The following is a 27,875-nucleotide window of genomic DNA, read 5'->3' as shown; positions in this document are numbered from 1 at the left end:
CTCAAAGGTATGATGGTGATGCATATTATCAGTTGTCGTGGAAACTAAGATGTTTTTTTCTGAAGGAAAATGTTAATGTGCAAATGAAAAGCCTCAAAATGACTGGCACAGACAATATTCTAAAAATAGATTTGAAGGCCACTTAACAGCATTTAACAGATGTACTCTGGGAACACAGATAGCCCTTCCACTGATGCATCCGGTGTGGCTGCCCTTGAAGTAAGGTTGAGTCTGTTTTTTTCTGATTTAATGAAGTAGGAGTAGCAGGACATTTAGATTACATCCTGCAGAAGTAGCATATTGATTTTAAGATTTAAAGATTCCAGAGAACTCCTCTGATTCAATTATTTGCTCTGTTTTGTCCATCATCTTGGGTACAGATTAGATCCATACTTCACATCTCCTTAAATAAACACAACAAATCAAAAAGACTGTCAGAGTCACACACACCCATTTCTTTTCTTTTTATTCAGTGATAAATAATTTCCTATGATCATAGGCTTTATGTGAAGACATCCGATCAAGGCAAGAGACAAATTAGAGGGCACACATTGCCACCATTAGAAAATAATAGCAGAAACAAAAACAATGAGGTAAGAAGTTCTTTTTTTTTTATACATTTATGGTGCTTCTATTTCTGTTACCTATACTGTTGAATGCACAGTGCTTTCTAATACAGAGATCCTGCCTTTTGTGAGTCTGTACATTATTAAACAAAAACAGGTCATGGCACAATACTGAACCAACCAAAACAGGGAGGGCACTGCAGAGTGTAGAGTTAGCAGTATACATCGTTGGACGGAGGGGAAGAAAAGCTGAGCAGGAAAGAAATACAAAACACAACTCTAAGACTTATAGCGACTGAGCTCCGTGATTGATTCAACACACACACACACACACACACACAAGCACACACACAAACACACACACATTTCAGGAGAAATCTGAGTGTAGGCTGTATGCTCCTCAAAGTGTAAACATACGTACTTATAGTTTGTAAACACCTATTCATTTAGTGAAAGTAATTTTTAGAGATTGAAGAGATTTGAATATACCGTATTTTGAATTAGTTTGACTTGTACTGTGAATATTTATACCTACAGCGTTTTTTAGAAGAAAGAAGAAATGACTTCTGTCAGTTGTATGATCTGCTGCTAAAATGGTAATGAAGTACGATAAAAACATGTTTTTTGTTCTTTGCTCATGGCAGTTGTGACAATTTCTTGCAGGTGTGTCTTCGGCTGTATTTATAGAGTAAGTGCTCTGTAATTACAGAGTACAAACAGGAGAACTGTGTAAACTTCATAATCCAGCTCGTCCCCTGTTGGTACTCTGTACTGACAGTAGAGATTCAGACTTCATTGACGACATAAATCTCTGTAAGAAACTGTCATAACTTCCATGAGCAAAGGACAAAAAACATGTTTTTATTGTATCATCTAGTATATTACCGTTAGGCCATCACACAACTGTGAAATAAGTAATTTCTTTCCTCTAAAATATCTCTAAGTACTCAGTACTTACAATACTTACAGTGTAAGTTATTTCTTATTTCCTCTAAAATACCCTCTAGATAGCTTGTAAATACTATGATATTTACAGTATAAGTCATTTTTCATTTCCGCTAAAAGTCACAATTGTTACTCCCCAGTAAGTATTTATATTAACTGATTCATACCACAATATTACACTGTGTAGTGTTGGGTAATTACACCATTAGTCACAGGCTGTATTATAAAGTGTTAGCGAATATTGAAACTAAAATATGGTTTATCGAGATAACATTTATATTTTACCTAACTTATTATAGTATAATTACTTGAGTTATGAATGACTGATATTTTTTTCAGTTTCTCACATACCCTCTGCAGCACCCCCTGAGAAACGCCACAGAATTATGGGATTTGTAGTTCAAAAGAGGAGAATGATTCAAACGAAATTATAACAGCCCAAAAAAGCGAACGGGCAACTGCCCATATGTGGAACATGTCCTCCAAAACTGATCGTACAAACGCCAAACCAGAAATAGACACCACCTGAATGAGGCAAGGTAGCTGAAAACGTTTGGTGCGTTGAATGGTGTACAAGGGAAGACTTATGTGACGTGTTTTAATCAGGCTGTGTGTTCTCCAAGTTAAAAGCTTGTGACAAAATATGCAATATAAATAAAAATAATGGTTGGGTGCAGCCCTAAAACGTGGATTAACACCAATACGGACGGTGTGGTGGCTTTATGTGTATGTGTGTGTGTGTGTGTGTGTGTTTTACATTCACGGGCCTCAAGAGCAGCACACTGAGGCACAGCCCCATGCATGGACCTGACCTGCAGTCCTTGTGCCTCTACTGTTGTACAAAAAAAGACAAAGAAAAGAATCCTGGCTGCTTTCTTTCCTGTCAACATTAAAGGAGAACACCACCAATTTTTAGCATTCACTCGTTATTTTCACCCCGTAATGTAACTTCAGCAACTATTTATAAAAAGTCAATACTGTCTGCTATAATTAGAGATGTATGAGTTCATCTTAACTTCTCGATAATGTAACACCACAGTGAAGTAACACCTTTGAAAAATACCTTGAAAAGTCCACTGTGCTTGTGGCTGTACTCAACTGAATTATTCCTACAAATACAAAGTGATTATTATTCTCTAAATTCACAGTCTTTTAGCTATTGGCAAAACATGTGTTATCTTTGTTATGGGTTTAGCTTAGCAGAAGCTCACTAATACTCTGTTGCTGTCTATAAATAACATAATGCTAGGTCTTACATTGAGTGGCATTCTCCTTTATGGTACTTGACCTCCAGTTCAGCTGCCCAGGGAGGTCACCCCTCGTTGCTACCTGTTCCTGAGTTGCAGCTGGTTGGAGACTGAGAGACGGCACACCTGCACCTTCCTCTCGCCCACAGCAGCCTGTGAGCCGGCCCAGACAGCTGTGCTCACAGCTGCTCAACAGAGCCACACACCTGGGGCTTCGTGAAGTGACAGGCGAGAATAAACTGTATTCTAAAGCCAGGTTGTCAGGAAAAAAAAAACAGTTCCCCTCAAGATTCAGTTCAGTGAATCTCAATTACACTCAAGCTACTTCAGTGAAAAGGCGGCGAGGGGTAGGAGAAAAAACTAAATGTACAACAACTGAAAAACACACAACTGAAATAGCTAGGAGAAGCCAAAAATAGCAACAGGAGCAGTCGTGACAGCGCAGATGTGTGCTGAGGGTGGTGCAGCGGGCGGCCGGGGGACAAGTGGAGGAGTGGCCGCAGTGGTCCTCAAGAAATGTGCGCCAGCATTGTGGCCGCAGTTGCCATGACAGCAGCACATTAAGCACCCTTTTCCAACCTAACAGAGACGGCCATATTTTAAATCAACAGTGGCAGGGTGCCGCAACAGCCTCGCCTGCACTCTCTCTCACTCCTTTGTGCCCATGTCCCCTCTTTTAGTGTTTTGTTCGTTTTCATTTTTTAGTCGTTGGGTACTCCGTGGTGCTGGGGTCCCTTGACACATGATCAAAGACTTCCCTGTTTCAGGCTTCTGTCCAGAGTTTTTTTTGATTTTCAGTCATAGTGTGTTTTTGTAAATCCCATAACATTTTCAGAGCCTCTTGTGTCAGTCCAGAGGCGGGCGCGGTCAAGCCCTCAGCCTGGGAGGCAAACTTTGCCTGCAAACAGAAGTCCCACTATGGTGAAGAAGATGGAGAGTACAAACAGTACGTACGAGGAGCCGACCACTGTGTTGTTGGGCAGCTTGTACGGCTGGCCTCCCACCTCGTTAATATAGAAGCCTATGGGGAAGATGAGCGCCGCCATGCAGAACAGGATCACTGGAAGGAAGGAACAAGATAGAAAATGTTAGTTTAGTGTACACTAAAATATATAATATATAATATCTGTACCAATCTGTACCCACTTTTACTCACTAATTTCTCTTACATGTTAAATTAATTAGTATTTCAGGGGCAGACTCATTACTAAATATATACTTATGGGACATAAAAAAATAAAATAAAAGTTGGAACATAAAGTCATTGTTTTGGCCTTCGTTCTCCACACAAGATGCAAAAGATTAAGCATGAACTCACTCAACTTGAGCAGGAAGCACAGGCTGCTCAACTTGAATTCATTCAAGTTCATTAGGGACATGCAATAGTGACTTTCAAATGGCTTTGAAGGAGCAATTACACAGGGCAGACTCACAGTATACACCGGGATCAGCGTGACACTGTCTCGTGATTATCAAAGATGAGGGAGACTCAGTCCTCTCTGACACAAACTGTTTCTGTTAAATGGCATTTATGTAACTTTAATGTTTCAGCATTTATTTGTTACCGATCATAGATAAATGTACAGTAACAGAATGTCACACAACAAATCCAAGTTGCTCAGCCAAACCAAATTCTGGCAGTACATTGTTTTTTCGGCCTGAAATGACAGACTCGTTGCTCATCTCACTCACTCTCTCTCTCTCTCTCTCTCTCTCTCTCTCACTCACTCTCTCCGAGTCTTCATTAGAGGTGGGGACAAAAAGAGCAGTTGCGTAAATGAACACTTTAATCACCATGCTAGCATTTGGGGAAACTCAAAATTAAAATGTTTTACACCAAGATCATTTAAATCAGTGCTTTAGCTGAGATGTGCTTTCTACCAGCACTGGCAGGTGTAATTACCCCATAGAGACTGTTTCAGAGGTAATAAAACCTCATTCAAAATTCAATTGACATTTGTAATTACTTTAAGAACTGAAATAACAGCCTTGGAACAGAATATACAAGCTACAGTACGTCATCTGGCTTGCTTGATATGTCGAGGAAAGGACGGTATACCATTGTTTAGTTTCTGATTTTAGCCGCCTTTAACAAACACAATTTCCCATAAGCACTAAAGGGGCTCATTGTCTCAAGTCTGTGGCCGAGCCTGAGGGCCTGCAGTTGACCCAGACACATTTAAAATAACAGCAGGACGAAGAGAAGCAAAAACAATCAAAAATTATTTTAGTCGAGAGCTTCTGATATGTAACTTTATGGTTACGGAGAAAAAAATGTACATGCTTGTCAATTTGTATGGAAAGTAAAACTGAGCAACATCACATTTAACTTTACAGAAAACACTGAGTAACAGAAGAAAGGGGAGCCGAGGCGAGACAGGAAGGGACCACATGACTTAAGCTCTCTATAGAAAATAACCCTAAATGTTGTTACACCGGTGACTTCAGGACATGTAACATTTCTGTTGTTTCTCCGTCATCGCAGACTGATAGTACCTGACGGCAGCATTTCTGACCATGAATAAGCTCTTTATAACAACCTTGGGCGGATTAACATGGTTTTTATCATTTCTCTTAATGCTTAATCATGATGCAAATCAGTTTATATGTCTGTCTGACAGATTTTGTTGTTGCAATAGCGTCGTAACCGTGAAAGATTGTCACAAAACTTTACAGGTGTATAATAGAGATGAAAATTAAGGCTTTTTTCATTTTTTAAATTGTAATCTTTAGCCCTTAGTGACACGCTGAGTCAAGTGACATCACTTGAGGCAATTTAACAGTTTTTGTTTTACGTATGAAGCAGTGCTCCCCAGGACTCCCCAGGACCTGAAAACAGAGTTTAATGTGACCAGATTTTTAAATTGGCTTTTTACAAGTATGCATGTGCATGATAAAAACTTCACAGAGGAATTTAACTCTAACTGTAAGCATGTTTGATGTTCTGCACAGCATGTTCACAGCTGCAGAGCAAAGCAGAGGTCAGGAGTTCAGTCATTACCAAGTCTTATCGCAAAGTCCAGGAAGTAGGTGTCTGCGATTGGATAACAAAGTTGTTACTAACTGGAATATCTCCCTTATTCTTTTGTTTACATTGCAGATTTTTTGTTGTTGAAGTTTTGGGTCTGCTTAAATAACATCCAGTGATGTTAGAGAACAAAGCAAACTGTGTGACATTTGTGATACACAGATCAATGGCTGTGCAGAATTTGTGAAATAGCTTCATGTATTTAAAAATAACTCTTTACTGTTGCATTCAAAGAGTACAGTGGGATGTTTTCGACTAGAATTTCTCCCTTAACAGATTGTCCGTGGTAGCATGGAGGGGGTGGGGAAAGGCAATATTTGTGTGTGCTTCAAAAACTTTCAACTATTTTTGAAGCAGAATTACAAGTACCACATCACAAGGTATGACAGCTCTACCTGAAGTTGTGTTGAATTATTCTGAGCAGCTCAACAACTTGTGACCCATAAGGTGACAGCACATTAAACCATTTTAGCTTTCACCTTTTCACTCTCTTTCCAATTAACAGAACTGTTCAGTACATGAGGGCTTTAATAGTTTTGTCATTTTATGCAGCTAGAGAGTCTGAAGTTAGTACAGATACCTGGGTATTGTGATTAAAAGACATTTTGGGGATGTCAATTTGGCAATCAATATCTACAATTCACCCCAGAGATTAAAATATCTAATTAGGAGTTGGCGATATGTTTAAAATAATACAGCCAATCAGATGCATAAAAGGTCAAACGTCTCCTGTCTGCTAGTGAGCATAAATGAGCAATGAATCAGAATCAGAAAACCTTGAATGTCCCGCAGACGGGGAAATTCTTTTGTCACAGCAGCAACAGAATATGACAAAAAAAGATAAAAAATAGCAAATATAAGCAATAAAGTTAAATTTAAAAAAGGAAGAAATGGAAACAGACATATATACATATTCACATGATATAGTGCAGTTGTTCTTGTTTTGTTTGTTTGTAATAATGTAATATGGAGTGAATAAATATGATCAAATATGACAAAATAGTGCAAAAAACAGAAGTGCCCATAGTACAGGCAGAAAGAATAGTGTATAAATAAAAAAGTGCAAAAGAAATATAAAAAGAGGAAAAAGCTCAAAAGTGAGCGAGAGCTGCTGTAACAGGCTGCCACTCACGCAGCGCCATCTTTCCTGCATCACAAAGCACACAAAAGCTAATATTATGTCATTTTCCCGGCTCATTGCTCCGGCCATGTGTTTATCTATGATTGTAAAAGGATAATGGGGAAAGTGGAGCCAGAAATACGTGGCTCAGCATTATTCCTCAAAACTTCACCGGTGAGTTAATTAAAGTACACTTTGCAGTCCACTGCTTCTCTTAAGGGCCTGAACTGACGACACACAGAGACTTGCCCACCTGCTGCTGGTGAAACTACAGCGTCTAAGCTGATAATTTAATGACTCATAGTTAGTTATGTATAGTATAGAAGTTACCTTTGCACTTGAATAATAGACCTAAAGCAATGAGACTATTAACCAATTAGTAAAACGACAGGAAATTAACCTCCAACTATTTTGATAATTGATTACCAGCCACAACAGGTAGTGTTTTCACCTTGTGAGTCTCTGTGTGTGTGTGTGTGTGTGTGTGTGTGTGTGTGTGTGTGTGTGTGTGTGTGTGTGTGTGTGTGTGTGTGTGTGTGTGTGTGTGTGTGTGTGTGTGTGTGTGTGTGTGTGTGTGTGTGAAAAATTAGGATTTCCAGCTACATGATAGTGAACTACATATTGTTGCATGTTTATGCTTATGGAAGCCACAATTATATTGTAGCTATGTTCTCTGTTATTGGTGAACCAGCCATACAGGTATTTAATCAATGAAATTATGAATTATTTTTATTTTGTAATTTTATTATTAATTACCATGTTTTCTAGTTGCCCGGTAATGTATTGTAGGGATTATATTTATTATTTCTATACCCCACCTCCACACCTTGGGGAAACACTGCTGGTGTGTGTATAGCGACACAGAGGTGGGTCTGTGCTGGTCATACAAAGCTGTCCATTCAGGTGCCAGAGGCCTGGAGCCAGTTACACTTCAGACTGCCCACCCTCTCTGAACCTTCATCACCTGGTTGCCCTGAATGCACCTCCCCCGTCTCTTTACAACCAACTTCATTTTATTTTTCGTCTCTCCGTGTCCATTTGTGTCTTTACATTGGCTCTTGACCTGTGCAAACATGATTTTTCAGTTTCCTAAGACCCCACCCATTTCCTTACTTAACCTCTCCCCCGCTCGGCGGACAGCAGAGTTAGTGCAAGTTCAGCAACATCAAAGGGGGGAAAAGCTAATTTCAATTTCAAATCTTGCTTTTTCGTCCCTCTCCTACACTTCAAAACCAGCTCTTGAGATAGAAGAGGATTGTAGGAAGACATCAGTCGCTAAAGGGTCAGCTAATGGAGGTCCTAAAATAGAAAGTCATGATTTACAATATTTTCTCTCTTACAACAACCTCTTGTACCTAAAATACATCACAAGAGCCCCCCCACCCCTCAGACTCATTTCCTGACTTAAAGTGATAATCATCATCAGCTTCAAACCTGTTAAAAAGAATAACAACAATGTACCTCTAATATGGCCAACAGAAGCATAACAAGGGGACAAGGGGTGACAATTGCTCACTGTTTCCAAGGCAACCGCCTTACTTTCCTTCAAGTGTGATGGTTAAACAATGACTCTACAACACCATCCAATTTGGCTTGCGACACAGATTTGTGCTTACCAGACAGACAAGTTTGTGGAGAAAGTGGTGATTCATCTGGAATTTGAAAGTGATCAGGAAGCGTTACAAAACCAGATTATGAATCTGCATTGGGCCTGGCAGGCAAAAACAAAAAAGAAGAAAGAAGAGAGCACTGGGTCTTTGTTCAAGTCTGCAGAACAGAAAAGCCAGTGTCCTGAAAAATGCACCCAGCTTTCAAACAATAATACAGAGCATTGTGGCTTCACAGGCCACTGCTCCATCTGTACGAGTGTGCTTGAGGGCGTCGCTTCTCTTAACTAACTGGTCAATCAAACGCCGTCCTCCCACGCAGCCTTACGAAGGAAACTGAGCCGTGGTGCACGAGAGGGATGCTGGGTTATTATCGAGTGCATATACACAGAAAAAAAAAAAGAGTGGCGATGTTCAAGGCAAAGAATAAGAGAAAACACTAGGGAAATGCTGTGGCACATAAGCCACCCACTCGGGATATCAGAGGAGCTGCATTACTCAATAAATCAGCTTCAGGGAGCAGAGGAGTCGTTGCGCATGCAGGAAAAAACACTCATGAATGTGCAAACGCAACCAAGCACACTGATGCACCTACGCACAGGTTTTCATGTCACACTGAGAAACACAAACACACAAAACTAAACATGTTGCACTCTATCTTATCAGTATCTAACTGGGCCAATATTTCACATTGATTCAACCTCATCACTTCTCCTTTTATTATTTTCCTGCCCTAAAGGAACTGTTCATAAAAACACTAATGTTGCAAATGGGACTTTCTAAAAGGTTAATAGACGGAGAGCATTGAGACAGAGAAGAAGGTGGGAGAGCTCCAGGGGAAGATGTGGTAAGCAAGTCTATTAAAAGCAAAACCATTTCATTCAGCTTTGTCATTCACTTACTGCCGGTAAAGGCGATCCAGCGGGCGTATTTGGTGGCTTCTCTACGCCAATGTGATGCCACGAGCAGTCCACAGGTGACTGTGAGGGAGATGATGCCCATGATGATGAAGAAAAGTGTGGTGACCCACTCTGGGGGCAGCCGAGGCGGAATACAGGTCCGGTCCCGTCCATGGATGGTCTGACATTGCCGGACTAAACCGACTGTGAGTGCACCTGCAGAAAGAGGTTGAGGAAGTTGAAGTGTTCATTTTCATTTTTCAGTCACCAAAACAAAAACACTGACTATTGGGGTTATCAGCTGATCTATGACAGGATCCCAACCTGTTCTTGCTGTTTGGATAGTTTAACATATATTGGGTCTTTTATCTCTTCCACCTCCTCTGAAGAAACTGTTGATCTCTCGTTAATACTAAATGTTACATATTAGCTGTAATAGATCAAGATCGAGTGACTGAGCAGAGGTCAGACTTTCAAGGTGATCGCTGCTAAAATATCATTTGATTCCTCACAATCTGGTATCACTGGTCTGTCACACAGGTTGGGAATCATCTATAAGTCTATATCTATCATCTATAATAATGTAATGCAACAACAACAACAACAAAAAGCAGACAAACAAAACATCATAAACACATGCTCAGAACGTAATTCTAAAATGTCCCAATATTACTGGTAATATGGTGCATTAGCAGCAGAAAGTGAACTCCCAATTCATCTTTTTTTTGGCCCCTGAAACACAAGAGAAGCAGCCCTGTCTACACTATATACCGTTATCCATGCTCCATAGGGCAAACATCAAAGTATGGAAAGACAGTCAAACTGACCTACTGCACACACACTTCCTAGATAAAAAAGGTCAACATCTGTGAATGTGGTCCCAATTTCATAGACTAGATCTTTTGAGGCCTGAATAAAAAATGAGAAAAACTGCAACTGGAAAAAACTACAAGAGCTAAAAACAATAATTGTTTCTTGCTCAACAGGAAAGCGGTGACAAATTGGAGCCTTGATCAACGACAAGGTCCGGGGAGGGGAGACCAAAGTGTAGCAGCTCAGCTGATGTCAAAGTGAAAGAGAAAAGGGTAAAGGAGGAGAAACGAGAGAGAAGCTCTTTTAATTTGTCACCAATTCAGTGCTGGCAAGAAGCTGGAGGGCTGCTTTCTTCACACTGGTGGGCCCAATTATGCCCGCCAATATTTTTTCTAACGCCTTCACACTCAAGAAGAGAAAGTGAGGATTAAATCTATCCTGCTAAAAACCGAATCTATCCTACACAGGTATGCAAGTGTTAAGGACACTGAGACCTAGTATCTCTGTAAATATATGCCCAAGCCTTCCATACTCAGCTATAACCATCTCCTTCCTCAGTCTCTACTGTATGGTTAAAATCTTCGAATGTCTGAGTATGCATATTGACATTCCACTGCACCCATCCATCACTGATCAGACAGGGAGTGAAACGGACTCACTCTGAGTCATGAACAGAGCTCTACAAAAGCTTGAGTGTGATTGCCAGTACCCTGAGCAGAAACATGCTCCAGTGGTGCAGCCACTCAGAGAGACGCCATTCAATTAGAGCACGTCCTCAAGGGGAATTTCTACCTGAGTAAGCAGAACAGCGTTGCATCACTCAGGACTCTGCTGATCACAGGTCTCTGGCAAAGAACGGTGGACTATAAGTGATAGGCTGCGGGGGATGTGGGATGGTTTTTTGAAAAATTGAAGTTTTAGTACCCTGGGATGATGTATAGTGTTCTTTTAGAATGGTGGATGAGCAGTCCTACGCCGCATCCTTTGACACTTTGCATATGTAGACAGATGAAAGGATGCTGTTACACTGTGTTCAGAGAGACAACAGTAATGTATGAAAAATGCAGTACTCTCCTTCATTTCAATGAGGCCACTAGGCTGGCACACAAGGCATCGACAGGGAAGGTCATTCTGCAGTTTACCTGGTCAATTGCCTCAGAGGTTGAGAACATTGCTACTGTGCTATGTCTCCAGGAGTTGTACAAAGTCCGGTTTGTCTCAAATGCAAGTTAACCGCTAATGACACAAACTGTTGTATAGTGTTCTAGTGTTTGATAAGCCAAACTGACCTTCCTAGATTAGGTATGTGCCAATCCCATACTCAGTATCAGTCTGATACTGGCCACAATTATTGGATTGGATATTGATGGGGGTAGTTTTTTTTAAACAAACAAAAGTTATGTGTACATTCAGTCTTATTCATCTATACCTTTTGTGCATATCCTTGATCTCTAATAAATATGTTAAGTGCATTTCCTTCCTCATAAAACATTTGCATAGCCAATATTTTAAGTATTTTGAATCCTTGCTGTTAACTTGCAAGCAGTCTTCTCCTTCCCTGCTTGGGCTATATATCATGGCTCATTATAACCACCTGTTGATCAGGCCTTGTGTGCATGCACGAGATGAACAAAAGAGGAACCCAAACATGGATAGAACAACTACATAACACTACTAGAGGTCAAAACGCCAAAGGGAACCTTTGAATAAAATTGTCCATCTATGTAAAAGTTCTGAGCATATACAGCAGTATGGCACAGTGTCATGTCAGAGTAATATAAGGTCATAAATTCCACTACATTTGAGGCAAAAAAGAAAACTCTAAAAGAAAACCTAATGAGTGGTAACTCTACTGACCACAAAATAACTAATACATTAAAAAGGCAAGCCTGTGTGGGCGACATCATAAAAGGTTCAATACTGGCTCAGCAGGTGGGTGTACGTGTGCATAAATAATATGTGGGCTGAAGGTCAAGTGTTACTTCCGCTGTCTGTCATCAAATCCAGACATTTTATAACCTGTCTGCTATAACCCTTTTTATATTTACACATTTAATATATGATGTTGCTAATAACACTGTTGAGCCAATGCCCTTAAATACAAACCGATACATAAGGCCTGTGCGAGAAAAATATTCTTGTTGCCCCAGGGGTGTGGTGGGTGCTGCAGGCAGTCCAGAGGAAATCCTGTCCCCTTTATAACACCCAGAGAATGCACTGCTTTTTCAGTAACAGCCCACACAAATAATTCAAGTGGTTCAAAAGGTCTGTAGATGTTAAAGTAAGCTATATACGGAGCTGCAGAAGCAAGGACTTTACATCTACTGATACAGGCAAAACCCCTACCTTTAAAAAAAAATAAAAACAAGGTTCTCTGTCTTCGTTTTTTTGACCTGATCATTTGCATTATTGCTTTAGCAATTCAATTCTTGTGGTGCAGAACACTTATGCAATAACAGTAAAAGTAAAAAACAGAAAAGGAAGCCATGGATCACGACAAGAGTGGCACCTGAATAGCTCACAGGCTTACTCGAAGTCGGGTGCCGAGTAACCTTGAACAAATTAAAGTAAAGGAGGTGAGCAAGGTAAAGAAACAAAGGACTGGTGCTGGGAACAGGAGAATATAAAGCAACAGTTTGAAAGCTGCAGTAAATGGCATTGGTTTATGACCATTTCCCCTGGATCCTCTGGCCTCCTGCTGTTTCATTGGAATTCCTTCCTTACAACAGGCAGGCACGCTATGGTACACGGATACAGGTAAACAACTCAACAAGCAGGCCTGCACACAAACAGTTCTCATTAAAGTTCGTCTGTACAGTAACTGTGTGCTCATGATGCAGATTTTTCATTCTAACATGGGAAACTCCACTTCAACTGTCTTAATTTTCAAACCCACAACCCTACAAACTTGGCTTTGCAATGCAAGAATAAGCATAAGTTTACATTAAAAGAAAAGTTGACATTGACATTAATCACTAAATTTATTAAAAACCTGCATTTCATGGGTTGAAAATGTCTCCACGCACAACCAAAGCACACAACCTACTGTTTTAAATCAGCCCTAACCTTGCAAGTCCAATGTGGTGGTGGATCAGCTGGGACTTCTCTATGTCATCAAATCAAAAACGGTTAACACCCTCTAATCTGAGGTAGGTAGATACACCCCACCCATGGCCCACTCTGAGCCACTTGCACTTTGTTGAATTTTTCAAAATGATGCAATGGGGTTAGGCTCAGACCTGGGGGTGAAGTTGCACTACATAACACTGTAGAATTGATAAGCCAAGGCGCTATAGTCTTCTTTTAACTGTACTTTTTATTGCTTTGGTGTAATTAATCATCACGCTGTAGCATCTCCTCTGTCTCTGTTGGGACTGAGCTGTTCCAACTACACTCGTTGTTGTCAGTGCACTAAAGCCTTTGTGGGTAAAAAGCCAATACTGTATCAATACACCTGTTCAAAAGGCATAAAGGTCTTTTTTGTAAGGATTAAACAAACAAGATACCTGCTAACGAGTAAGCTTTAGAAATGCTAATATGTAGATCTTGTTAGTATCAGACAGAGCCAGACTGTTTCCAGTCTTTGTGCTATAGCTAAGATAACCAGCTGCAGCTGTAGCGTCATAATTAACAGACAATTATGAGAGTGGTATCAATCTTCTCATGTAACAGACAGCGACTAAGCCAATATCCCAAAACATAGTATTATTTCTTTAACTGAGGGAAGACACTGAAAGGTACAACCAAGCAAGCAATGCCTCATTTTCACCCTCTGGCAGAGATGAGGGGGAAAGGTTAGAGTGGGGAGTGAGGGGAGCACCTTGCTTTATACAGGTAAGGTCACTGCTCAGTCTATTGTTGGTAATAAATACATAATGAGCAGAGAGATCAAAAACAATCTGTGAGAGCAATGCTGCAGTTTGCAGTCTGGTAGAGTCATACTGTTCTTAAGGTAATGTCACATCTGTATAATAATGACCATTATCCAAACACAGGGGAATCAGTGTTTCTATTGGCTGACCATGCACATCCGCAGGCTCAACATTAAACAAAGGTGAACGCTGATTTACGAGCCCACAGACACAAGCACTCATCTGTTGCACAAGCTCCTTGCGCAAGCAAGTAAATGGGAGTCAGAGCCAGAATGACCACACCAGAAATAGCCAAAATGGATTCTCGTTATTTTACAAACAAATCTCTTCTGGTTCCTCTATCTTTCACATACAGAAAATAATTGTCCAATTCTGCACTTTGGGGGCCCTGCTCATTTTCACACCCCCATCGTGCACACAATGATCAAAATATCGTTCTCACCATGTCTCAGTCCAAATGAGAGGAAATGAGGTCTGTGTCTGCTCATCTCCAGCATGATGACGCCGTCATACGCTGACATTAGTGGAGTACTGGGGGGCTGTTTAAAAGCTCTGGAGGGATGAGTCAAACAGGCCTCTGAACTGTGGTGGGCGGCAAGTAGGCAAGCTAAAGCAGCCAACAGCTGCATCTCCTGATGCTGATGCTGGAGGCTTTTACAGCGCCCACTTGCATTGCTGGGGCACTGGAGCACAACTGCTCTGCACGGCCAAAACTTGCACACAAAACATGGTAGACAATCACACAAGAGTATTGTATTCTTCCAACCTAAGTGTTAATGATAAATCTAATCTTATCTACAAAGCGCAGCGCCCATGTGAAAGCAAAATAAATATGTAGGTCGCTGTTGAAATGGCTCCACCTACAGGCATTGAAAGTAAACACTTGGGCCACCTGCAGGCAGTGAGCGTTACAGCTGCTCTTTCTGTCCTTTTCAAAGCAGCGGTTTTCTGTGTGCGAGTATAAGGCTTTACATTCAACACATAGGCTTACGTTGGTGCCTGTAATTCAAATTGTCATGTTTACATCTGCAGCTCTGAACCGGTGCTGCTGGACTGAACTCCTGACTCAGCAGCTCTGGGCCTGGCTTCAGTTGCTCTGCATATATGACGCTATGTCCTTGTGCTTTGAAAAAGGGATACATAAATAACAATATTGAATATTCTCCCATTTCCTCTATTTTGGATGTCAGACTATTACAGCAAATCCTGAGCACAAGTGATTATTTGCTGCAATTTTGACATATGTTTCGCCAGTCTTTTTCACGTGTTGTGTCCATGTTTCCTATAAGCTGCAAGATGTTCTCTTTTCAACAATACAGGTTTTTACTTTACCTGCACAACAGTAAAGAAGTAGAGGCAAAACAATGGTGTCAAAAAAGAGATTTGGTGAAATGGTCACCTTCAAGGTTTGAGACTTTCTAGGAAACCTACATCTTGGGTACAGAAGATTCTTGATTATTATTATTTTTTTTACTATGAATGAAAACTAATTATGTACAAAGCATTATACGTTGATGCTGAAAACCTTTGAAGGTCTTTTTTCTGTACAGACTTGATCAGGAACCAATAAGGGAATAGATTAAGAATTGGACTAAGAAGCAGAGTCGATACCGGCATTGGGATCAATAAAATCTAATTTATTTCCATCCAAATAACCGTTCTTGTTTACCCTCTGATGTTTGTATTCTCCTTGTTTCATGTGAGCTGCATGATAGAATCAACATAAACGCGCCCACTTGCCCGCTGTGAATTCTGCGTTCAATAACCTGCTCTCGTCACATATGGGCTCAATTGGACATTGCACAAACTTTGTACAAAGGAGCTGGCAGGGTGAAGTCTTTTTAATGGCCAACTGCATTCGGGCATTTGAGTTCTCACATACAGATCCTCCAGCTAACATCTAGATAAGTTCAAAGTTGTAGTCCATGTGTGAAAGGGGCTTGACACTACAGCAACAATGGCTTTGTCTTGAAACTCAGCACAGGAAATCAACTTCAGCTGTTATAGCCTGAGGATATCGCACTGAAGTGAGGACAGTGTCTTTTGTGTTGAGTTACAGAAGTGCTACTTCTCCTTCCTCATATATGCAGTATCTACCAGGCTTTTGGTGTGTGTCAAATCTAGACTTATAAGTTTATTTCCATGCACAAATCTCACCATTTGTTTAATAATTCTTAATGACTTAACAAAAAATATTTGACCAAATCAACTGACCAAAACAGGAGGCAAATGATACTCACTGATCATCAAAGTCCGCTTTTATTAATGCCAGCTACCCAGAAGAACGTGTCTGTTGCTCCATGCTTTGGGAACAAAGACAACATACTTAGGGCGCACTCACACTGTCCATTCGTACCGTGCCCAAGCACACTTTACGGCTAAAGTCTAGTTTGTTTGAACAGTGAGTAAAAGTGTTCCGTGCCTGGGCACGGCACGCTTGCCAGCCACAGCCTGGTTGAGAGAAGTGGACTTTTGTAAAGCACGGATGCACATGTACAGGCACGAGCGTGCACACGTGTACGGAGCATTGACGGCGGTCCTGATGTCTATTTATATACAACTATTCCCCGCGCCGGATATTTAAAAAGATGCCGTAGAACATTTTTGCGGTGGTCTAATGCAGAGGTGGAGTGTTTACTGCAGATTTGGTCAGATAAAATGTTCAAAAACAGTCTGACAAAACTCAGTCTCTGAGGTGTGATGACGTATAATCAAGAAGCAGTCGAGCTGAGGCCCAGATAATTTCAAGCAATGTGCGTACAAGCGGGCCTGGGCCGCAGGGGAAGAGGGAGGGTGGGGGGTGATCACCCTAAAGCACGGCACGGATCATCTGGGCCTAGTGTGAGTGCGCCCTATGGTACTACAAGGCCATCTTATCAAGCACTGAGCCCCTCTGACAAGACAGAGTTTGGAACCAGAGGTCAGCTGTTGAACACAAAGTGGAGAGTCACCAGGGGCTCTTACTTCAAAAAATACACTTATCTGTGGAATTGAGTAGACAAACACATAGTTTAACTCTGAAATAACTTGATCAAACACTGCAAGAAATGTGGCTCTCATGAGGTTGAATCCAGTTTAACAGAATGTCACCTCTACTGAGGCCTAAGAACCAAACAAAAGTGTAAAACAGAGCCCCAAAGTCGAAATTTATTTAAATATGCCTAGACTATCCTAAAAGTCAAGATAAAACAGGCCAAAAATAGACAGGCTGTACTAACAAGTTTGTTTTGCCTACCTGTGTGGACAAGACACACACTAACTGTGTTGGTAAGTGAATATTTCAAGTATTAAGTATATAAGTAATTCAAAAATGTATTTGACCGCACAATATGTATAGAGGTATATGTATACAGTACATGAACAGGGAAAAGAGTCTGTCTACTGAAAACGTATTGTCAAAGATATGGTAATGTTAGCTGTATAGCAGCTAAAAGGGCTTTTGCAAGTTGTAAGCAGTCATTTTTTATTTAGAAGGATTTGTTAAAGGTTGTTTCATATATTTGTATGATTGAATTTGCTCATTCAAAGATATTGTGATGAAAGGATGATGACTTTGTAACTGTTATTTTTTATAATGAATATTTCTTTGTTTCCCTGTCACAAAAGGGGGGATAAATAACCAAATAATAGGTATCAGCTTTTGGTCAAATTCTTATTTTAAACATTGGTGTCTGCCAAGAATTTCACAGTCATTGCATCCCCAGCCTCCACTTTTAGGTGCCCACAGAAGAACTTACAGCTTTCGGCAAATATTCATAAACATTTATATCTGCTTACAACTACATTATAGCGTTAATAATTTATTTACTTGATATTTAGAATTAAGAAAAGTGGTAATGCAAAACTAATCACAAATGTGTCACAAGCTGCACACTTGTCCCATAAATAAATAATCAGTTATATTTTGACATTTTAAGAGTTGTCACCTATAAATTATTGAACATCTAGTAGGCTAAATATTTAGTTGTGTGTATGTGCAGCTTATTATGAGCTTATGTTAAATTTATTTTCCTTTAACTAAATCATCTAAAGAGGCTGTTATAGGACTACCTTGCTACTGATGCCATGATGGCCAGAAACCGTAACATGCTGCCCAAGGGGAGGATTTGCAAGCAAACTAATTGGCTTTCTAGGCCAATGTTACAGAATAATTGCTAGATCAAATACCTAAACTGCAGTAGTTCACTGTAATATATTCCAGAATGGCATGCTCAAAATGATGAGAAAAAGATTGTGATGGAGATGTATGACAGTGAGGAAGATTGTGATGGAGATGTATGACAGTGAGGTTGAAGTACTGTAGGTCTCTGTACGAAGCCTGCTCTATAACAACACCTACTCACCACAACACAGCAGTTTAAATGAAGCAACGGTTGAACTTTCTGTACATGCAGGTAATGAGAAGTTAGTGTCCACTTTTTGGCTGTAGTACACTCCAGATGGGAATAGCTTCTTTATTTAATTTGCATCCTATTATTACTTTTAAGGTTATAGAGCCTAGATGTGTCTTGGTGGATGATGGACCCTCCCTGATTCAGTTACTAAGCTGTCATCCTGCAGAGGGAACAAAGAGGAGCAACTGTCTATCAATAGCCTCGATGTGTTTTCAGGACACAAATAAAGCAGAGGACTAACAGCATGTGTGCTTCGGTCCGAAATCAGCAGGGAAGGCACAAATGAGCACCTGCTTTGGTTCCTCAAGCAATGGCTGATTAGATTGATCATATGGAGGTCACTTCAAATGTCAAGTCACAAGAGGACACGACAGCAATTATTTTTAGTTAAAATGAAACTAACTAAGAGAAAAACTAACTAAGAGAGCCACTTACGATAATTGTCTCCCCATTAATCAATGATGTAGTCTGCAAATCAATCAACCGAATATTTTGCAGCAAAAAAGTCAAACATTTTTTGGTTCCAGCTTCACAATGGGCTGTTTTACTTTTTATATATCACTGCAAATGTTATGTAATTGGTCTTACTGTTGTTGATCAGAAATAAGTAATATGAAGACATCTCCTTGGAATCCAGGAAATTAAGATGTGCAATGTTCGCTATTTGCATACATTTATATAGTCTAGAGACTAACAATTCATCTACTGAAAAGTCGTGGAAATAATAATCAGTTGCTGCCCTAGCAGCAGAGGTCCATGGTGCTGATCAATCAGGTATGAAATTGTAATTATTGGTCTTGATATTTAGTCAATAAGAAGCACTATAAATATGCACAGAGCACACTGCCGTGGAGGACAAAAGATCAAAGCCTCCTCACAATGGAGCATTATCTTTGTTGTTCAGATTATCTGATGGCAAATGCTCCCGCGGTGTGTGGGGGGGAAGTGGCAAGACATCCTGCTAAAAATAAATAAATCACACAAAACATAATTGTGGCCCGTTTGATTTACCTGCTGATTCACCAGTGTTGATCCAGTCTGGATTTGCAATGCTGGCTATTGCAAAGATATCTGCTGCCAGAAACAGGCACCCCGAAATGATCGTTAGTTTATCCATATCGCCAGCTGATGAAGCGGGTAAATGACGTGGGAAAAAATATGGTGGTCTCAAAATGTGACCCCGAGTGTTTGAGACACACAGGGTGGGCTTGTTATCAGTCTAACCTCGCCCCCTTCAACAGGAGCCTGCTGCTGTTGTGGTTCTGCTGTCCATTTTGCAGCAACGTTAGCTCTTTAGCGTCAAAGCAAAGCGAGAGCCTCCAGCTACAAAAAACGACGCACAAAAAGCATCACATCTCAAATGTCCCGTTGTAGTCCAGTAAGGTAAAACAATAGCTCACTGAACCGCGTGTGTTGTCTCTCAGATCCGTTTAGCAACAGTCGCAGCAGCAGCATCGGGTACAGCTGCGGCTAGCAGAGAGCTAGCCTCGGTAGCTATTTCCCAGATTCGGGCTCGGGGTGCCGAGCTGCGGCCCAAAGGCTGCTCGACGGCATTTTAGACACAATGTCACACAGACGGAGGTGGATATGAAGCAAAAGCAAGTTCCCCTCACTTTGCAGTATCCGTGTTTCCTAGCGGAGGACTAACGTTAGTCGTCAGGACAACGAGAACCCATCACACTCTCGTGCTTATTCGAGTCCGTTCTTCTTCTTCTTCGCTGGAATAGCATCTGGTACTTTCAGTCCGTTAGCTTCACCTCCTCCTCCTCCTCTTTTCTTCTTCTCCTTCTTCTGACCACGGCGAGTAGAGGGTATTTAACGCTGCGGATTTAAATCCTAAAAGGGACGTTACAAAGGCGTTTAAAGCGGCAACGTTATTGTTATGCTTTCCACCCGTTAGCTCAGCCTCCCTTTCTGCCAAATGACATCAGGCGAACACCCACACACAGATACACGTACACACGCGCACGCACACAAACACACACATAGAGCTCGGTGTCTTCACGTTGGGGGGGATTCTGGGTCATTTTCTCGCGATACTATGCGAAAACTAGGTTTATGTTGTCCTGAGTCGCCCTGTTTGTGGCATTTAATTGTTTAATTGGGGTCACTGATCATTAAAGGTTGAAAATGTAGAATCTTTATTAAAAGCTATATTGAAAAAATATAATCGTACCCCAACGGGGCGTTTTGAGGGGTATAGAATGAAAGTATTGCTTTCCCATAAAAAATAGATTTAGTCTGAATTAACATTTTAGAATTTAGGGTCTGACAATAGAAGAGAGTAACCCTACGTCACGTAAACCTCAGTGCGCTAATAGGAAAAAGTGAGTACTCAGTTTATAAAAATTAATCTGATTTTTGAGGAGAAGGGCAAAAACCAGAGTCAGTATAGGCCAAGCATTTACTCCATGGATTGAGATAGATTTCTTTGTTTTTGATTTCTGTTTTTTAATTTTAATACATTTTCAAAACTCTCAAGAAAACTTTTTTCACGTGGTCATAATGGGGCATTATGTGTAGAATTTTGAGGACAGAGATTAATTTAATACAATTTGGAATAAGGCAGTAACGTAATAAAATGTGGAAAAAGTGAAACGCTGTGAATACTTTCCGGATGCACTGTAAATTACATAATCCAATTTTGATAACCAATTCATGTTTTACATACATTTGTATCACAAACTATCACTGGTGTCAGTATCACATTTTCTGTTTTGTCTGACTGCATATAAAAAAAAAAAAAATGTGGGTAAGCAATTTAAATATTTATCCTGGGCTCACTTTACCCTAAAATTAACTGAGACATAGTAATATTATTCCATCACAGGAGTTCTTTGTAATTCTGATTAAGAGGGAGCAAGTTTTTGCCTCAGGCCACATAACATTAATTTGACCATGACCAGACTTATGGTACACCTTACTTACGTATGTACCTACAAATAGTATGTACTTGTAGCCTACTTTCCACTTGTGTTATACTCAGCTTTATTTCAGAGGGAATGTGTTACTTTTAACTCCAAATGTACTTATCTGACGGCTTAAGTGACACTCAGATTAATATTTCCATACAAAAAATATATATTCTTATAAAATATAATGTATTCTAAGTACTTTTGATTCTTTATGTACATTTTTTCCTGGCATTGCAACTCTCATTTAAGTAAATTATACTTAATACTTATTCCACAATCTCCACAAGCAAAAACAGGAATGGTTAAACCTAAATTTAGGATGCAACATTGCAGCCTCTGCAGTTTGTGGTTTTAGGTCCCCCTATTGGTTGATGAATGGAACAACATCTGAGTGCTAAAAATACCTGATGCCCGAACAGCTTTTTTTGACCACTTGATAACTCTCTTACTCCTGAGACAGCACTAAAAACCTTAAATCAGTCTGGGTTCATTTAAAGATACAAATTCTAGCAACAACCAACGGTTATTACGGTCTTTAATTTACATAGATATACAGTTAAATTGACAAACACACAAAAGAGAAATTGCATTATGATTCTCCAGCTTTCCGTTGGTGCTTTCACTTACTGACCGACTACAAATGATTGGTGACATCAAATGAATTGTTGCAGGAGGCTGCGGTTGTGAGGTCCTAGACACCCAGACAAAAGTTAAAATCAACCGTTCTCATCTTTTATCTTCATACTTCATCAACAAAAGGTGTATTCATCAGTTGTCCACTAGCTGCCATGGTCTTCTTGCCATTCACAAATGATTCTGCAGCCTGTAAAGAAAAGGGCTGAAGGTTATTAATAAATTCCATAAAAAACCTTTTAATTTACTGCTTAGTAAGTTCCTTGTGTGGCAAATCACAACTCAAACAGTGCACAACTCTATTTACTGTTATTAAAAACATTAGATTAAAAGTTTGAACAAACTAACAAATACATATAATGAGAGATACGGCTCGATTATAACCAACTGAAGCGGCTATATTGCCCACGGAAGCCTCACACAGCACCGCACGGCTCAGCAATATTTTTACACAGCTGATGGGCCTTTCAGACCAAACACGCTCCCACCCCCTCCTTCCTTCCACGTAAATAATACATTGCAAAACACCACTGATGTAAAGGTGTGACAAAAACTTGAAACTGATTCAAGATTTACATACAGTATCACCACCTCTACATTAGAGACACTCACCTTGACCACATCTTCGTGGGTGACAGCATCTATAGCCTGGAGAACTGCGTCAGGGAGCTGGTACGCCGCGGTGGTCAGAGCCTGAGCACCGATCTCCTCCATCAGGCCCTCAGAGCTCTCTATTGACATCAAGTATTCTGCTTTCACCTGGTGCCTACGCAGAGAGGTCAAACACAGACCAGAGTCAACATCATAATAATTAATATGGTACACAGCTGCGTTCCACCTTCATGCCCAACGGCAATCACTGGACTCACTTTGCTCTGGTCACGTCAGCCTCCGACACATTTCCCTCAGCCACACCTCTCACTTGAGCAACAGCAGCTCTGATGACCTACACAGAGGACGGTTAATAAAAAAGAAGAAAAAAAAAAAAGAGTTCAGTCTGGCATCTTTGAACTTTTGAGATGCCGTTTCATTAGTCTTGGAAGTAGTGAACTTGGCAATCACCTCTCCTGCAGAGTCAGCTTGTGCAATGGTATAGACGCCAAACAGGCCAGAGTCGGAGTACGAGGCATTGAAGGCTGTGGCCTGAAAGACAGCCAGAGGTCGTCTGACATTAGGAGACAAACTTTCTTTGTTTATGACTAATGCAACACACAATCCCACAATAAATAAGCAATGACAAATAAAATCATTTCTCTTACATCAAAGGGCTGTGTGGTAGCTTTGGCAATACCCTGGCTCAGTTTGCAGGTGATGTTGGAGCCCCTCTTTACATGTGGCCCAGCTCCCAGGAGCCTTTGCAGCACAGTGAAGGCATTAGCCTCTGCGCTACCTGTCACACCTCCCTCACTGGTAATAAGGGCGTGGACTAAGTCGTCATTGTTTCTCACCCGCAGTTCACCTACACACACATAAACACGCACAATGGCATGAGGACAAAAAGGAGAAGTCTGCTCTGATTGGTCAAAGTGTGTGTCTTCTCTGTGTATTGAGCATTGACCTCAACCTGCTTTATAATTTAAAAAAATGTAAATCTCACTTTTTATAATATGGGATCTTTAAATAAGAGCTTTACCTCCACGGTACTCAGCCTTAGCCACAGGTGCTCCAGCTCCACTGCGGGCACTTATGAGCCCCTCGGCCATCTGCCTCAGGACAGAGTGCTTTACACCTGGACGCAGGAGTCAGAAAAACTAATATTAACATGCAACTGAAGTGGAACACAACGCACCTTCATGAACTAAAAAAATACTGCACATTCCAAGAGAGAAACAATCATAAGAGCGTGATGTGTCATCATTCAGGCGTGCTGACACTTGCTGCGTTTGCTTGCAGGCAAAGTCAGCCTTATGACATGTTCAAAAATCCACATTAGCAGCAATGTTGGCCTGCTGGCCAGTTAATTTACATAAATGTTACTTCTATGACATTAGTAAAAATGGAGCCTTGGTAAGCAAAGCACGATGAAAAAGAAAACAGCTGTGACAAAACAACGCAGTCCGAACAGACAGCACTAGCAGGTACTCACCTAGTCCTACAAGAGCCGTTCTGCCAGTGGTGAAATTATCCTCAACAAATGACTGCAGCTACAAGGGGACGATAAGGAGGAGGAGAGGTGTGTAACAGCTACGTAAAAACTAACAAAGAATGAAAGGATATGTAAGGTATATTCATACGTCTTGCTAACAAAGATCCATACCTGTGTCGAGCTGATACGACCGACCATGTGGTTAGGGCAGTACAGAGAGTTGGACAGGGCATTTTTGTATGCTGCTTCATGCAACTTCTCAATTACACCTGCAGGAGAAGATAAAAAGCATGCACCCTTAATTACATCTTTAAATTTCCATTAATGTCACAGTTTAAAAAAAAAAAAAAAAAAGGATTTTGGCACATATGCATTCAACAACAGATGAATGAACAACCAACATACTATTTTTTTTTTACTAAGAACATTTTTACAGTGTCTTTAAGCATCATTGTTGAATCATATGAGTCCCTCTGATGTGCCAATCCCACTGAGAATCACTATGCATCTGCTCGTAGCTTCTAGCTCACGGTTTTGTTTCCTCCAAAATTAAGAGGCCGAATAAGAAATAAGCAGAAAATTATTTAAATTCAATACAGGGTACATCATAAGCAATGGCCCGATGACCAAGGGCCACTAAAAAAGTATGTCCGTCAAGTTGATCGCCATTTGCTGGCCCGCCAATCACAACCGTGAGTCAAAGCTCTGTTCTACTGGTTATGTTGACGTTTGCTTTGACCCAAGAGATCAAAATCACTTAACAAACCTGAAATAATTTCCTCAATAAAAAAGCGGTCCTTAGTGAGTTGTTGATCCTGGTACTAACCTATTTGAGGACACTGCTCAGCCATAGTCTTGTCGATCTTCACCCTGGACGTCAGCGCGTCCACCTCCCATGGCCGGAAGACCTGAGCTGCGGTCACATCGACCAAAAACTCAAATAATGAATCTCTGCACACATAAAGATACAGTAATGTTAACACACACACTGAAGCCATCAACATAAAAGTTTGAACAACATTACAGACTTGACATAATGATGGCCAGGCTTACAGGTCGTCTCTCAAGCAGGCTAAGGCGTAGCAGGTGCTTTCTCTTGATGATGTCACACTGCAGGTAAACAGACAACACAGTTGGTTCAATGTGGTGGGCTATGGTTACACTGGTGTTTATTTATAGCAGGAAATGCAGGGACAGTAAGTGTGTGCATGTGCAGAGAGTACCCGCACTGACCTCAGGCTGCCCCCCACTGCTTCCACACTGCGACAGATCTTGAAGGCAGATGCACCCTTAGTAGTCTACCAAACAACAAAATGTGTTTTGATAAGATCCTACGGCATGTCGGAGATATACCATTTTAGAAACAACAGATTGAGGGCTGGGATACAGCTTTAAAAAGGCTATTGTGAAAGGAGAATGAGAGTCCCCCACATTAAGCAGCTACGAGAAGACACATTCACAAATTACCAGGTTTGCTGCCAGTCGTAGCACATGCGAGACGCCCTGGTTTTCCATAGTCTCGTAGCGACTCCCAGATTTCACAAACACGCCAACACTGGACATGGGGGAGTTGTTCTCTAAAGATGCGATCACCAGACCGTTTGGAAGCTTGGACACCTGAAGCATAAAAACATTGATAAATTGCTATTGAAAACCTGTCATCAAACTGTAAACAAATATATATGTTCAGTTCAGTCATAGCCTGCAACAGTTACTCATGCGTAGACAAGAGCAGCACCTACCTGGACATTTTGGGGAGGGACAGGTGCAGCCGAGGACGGTGCGCGGGCTGCGAGGGGTTCAGTGAGAGCTTCACTCCTCCTGGCAGCAGCATAGCAACGTTTCTGTGGGAAGCGGTTACACCAAATTTAAGACAAGTGACTTATTTAGCAAATTTTTCCTCCGAGAGCATCGTCTTTGGTGGCAACGGGCACCATGAACGGGCTAGAGTACTTCCACTGTCTTTGACTTAACCCAACAGGGTTTCTGGATGAAAGTAGTGCAGTAGTTTTATGTAGTGCAAACATTACGGTCCAGTTAAAGGATATGCTGCTTTCTCTAACAGGCTCAGGTGAAAGTGTTTCACAAAAGCAGGCTGACATTAGACAAAACCCTGTCATAACCATCTGAAAAGTGACATGACCTTGAATTGTTTCATTACAGCAACTCAACTCAACGCAGTGCTTAGAGACGCCTATGTCACATACCCTCCTCCAAGGGGTCACAACAGAGTCACCAGATGAGGGGGGGACGAAGAAATCAGTTTCTAGCCTGGTGACATCCACACACATGATGCAACTGTAGACATGGGGTCTCAACCAATAGCCTGTGATCTAGTCTATTATCTGGATTATCAATGAATGTATCAACTTTGCTTACATAATTGAGTATTGAGTAGTGGAGTACAAAAAACAAAAACATGTGATGACTTGTGATACAAAAGGAAAAGCCAACAACTTTCTGAGTCTCTGAAGCTGATTATGTCTAATAGTTTTGCTTGTCAACATGGAGTTTTTTTTGTTAATCCACCACACGAATAATAAAGTTTATGATAATTTCCATCTTTGGCATGTCAGACACTGACAGCCTGTCATAAAGTAATCAGGTGCGTCAGAGTAGGGTGTCCCAAAACGACCCGTGTAACTTTAGTACATTAAGACCACACGTTAGCTACATGTGTCCTGTAAACAAAGCTTGGGGACAGTGTATCAGTAGAATATCTAGATATCACATTGTCACTACACTATAACCAAATAAGGAGTGTTGTGCGCTACAAAATAGTTGGGATTGAGTTCGGGGATGACCTTCAGGTTGCATCCAGCTGAACCACAATAAGCTACACCAAGCGGCAGAGCTTAACCGAGCCAACAAACTGTTTTACAGCTCACGTACCTCACACTATACCTGTCACAGAGTACATGTGAACGATCCGGGGTGTGCTACTAAAACCACGCAAGCCTTAACGTTAGATAAACATGCAGTAGCTAAGTTAACCACCGAGCTAGCTAACAAGCCAGGAGGCTAACTGTAGCTGAATACGGTTTCACTTTTAAAGCAGACCGAGAGCCACAACAAGCAGAGGTCGGTTCCTCCGCTCGGTTACACGACTCAGACCACACCGAGAAAAAGACGGGACTCACGGGGAGACTGTTCAAAGCCCGGATACCCCTCATGACACCGGCGTCTCTCCTTCAGCGGGTACAGAAAGACAGATATGGCGGCGGGCTGACGTATTACCCACAATCCACTGCACCGCGCAGCCATCAAAGATGATACAGGATTTCAAAATAAACAACCGGTTCAGAGTTATCTTATGTGTTTTATATACGGTCAATATATACAAATGTAAATATATATGTTTTTTTTTCTGTGGTGTGTGCGTTTATACACATGTAGCAGATTGTAACTAAATTATTATTATTATTATTATTATATAGTAGTGAAAAGGGTGTAGGATTAAATAAGCTTTTTGCTTCGTACTATTCTTTTTAGGACGTTTTTGTTTCTTGTAGCTTTTATTGTATTATTTTTTTCATTCATCTTTGTCAAACTATTATGTCTAGTATCGTCCATTAACAATTTCACAGAAGACAACGTATATATATCCATACATACTGTATATATATGAGCTTTTTTCCTCACCATAACTGGTTTATAGCAGAAGCCAAATAAGAGCAAAGAAGAAAAAAAGGACATTATCCGTCACAGTGATGAGATAAGAAATTTGCCTGGGTTCAGACCTTTGGATCC

General features: G+C 40.8%; 2 protein-coding genes across 2 annotated transcripts; both read right to left on the bottom strand.

Annotated features, from left to right (window-relative positions):
- Nucleotides 1-521: 521 nt before the first annotated feature.
- mosmoa (modulator of smoothened a) lies at nucleotides 522-20,378 on the bottom strand. The gene is made up of 3 exons (XM_083930545.1): nucleotides 19,503-20,378; nucleotides 9,416-9,628; nucleotides 522-3,818 (listed from the first exon to the last, which is right to left on the bottom strand). Exons 1-3 carry the CDS (start codon nucleotides 19,606-19,608, stop codon nucleotides 3,634-3,636), a joined length of 504 nt encoding a protein of 167 aa, XP_083786671.1. The 5' UTR covers nucleotides 19,609-20,378; the 3' UTR covers nucleotides 522-3,633.
- A 1,549-nt stretch (nucleotides 20,379-21,927) lies between these two features.
- On the bottom strand, nucleotides 21,928-27,356 carry uqcrc2a (ubiquinol-cytochrome c reductase core protein 2a). Its single transcript, XM_083931506.1, has 14 exons — nucleotides 27,266-27,356; nucleotides 25,868-25,969; nucleotides 25,593-25,742; nucleotides 25,359-25,423; nucleotides 25,179-25,235; nucleotides 24,952-25,076; nucleotides 24,297-24,394; nucleotides 24,126-24,183; nucleotides 23,673-23,768; nucleotides 23,299-23,498; nucleotides 23,102-23,182; nucleotides 22,909-22,985; nucleotides 22,652-22,805; nucleotides 21,928-22,229 (listed from the first exon to the last, which is right to left on the bottom strand). Exons 1-14 carry the CDS (start codon nucleotides 27,296-27,298, stop codon nucleotides 22,146-22,148), a joined length of 1,380 nt encoding a protein of 459 aa, XP_083787632.1. The 5' UTR covers nucleotides 27,299-27,356; the 3' UTR covers nucleotides 21,928-22,145.
- Between the last annotated feature and the right edge of the window lie 519 nt (nucleotides 27,357-27,875).

This window comes from Echiichthys vipera, assembly GCF_963691815.1.
Source record: "Echiichthys vipera genome assembly, chromosome: 17".
In the NCBI taxonomy this organism is placed as follows: domain Eukaryota; kingdom Metazoa; phylum Chordata; class Actinopteri; order Perciformes; family Trachinidae; genus Echiichthys; species Echiichthys vipera.
The sequence above is the reverse complement of the archived record's forward strand: the minus strand, read 5'-3'. Positions and strand labels throughout refer to the sequence as shown.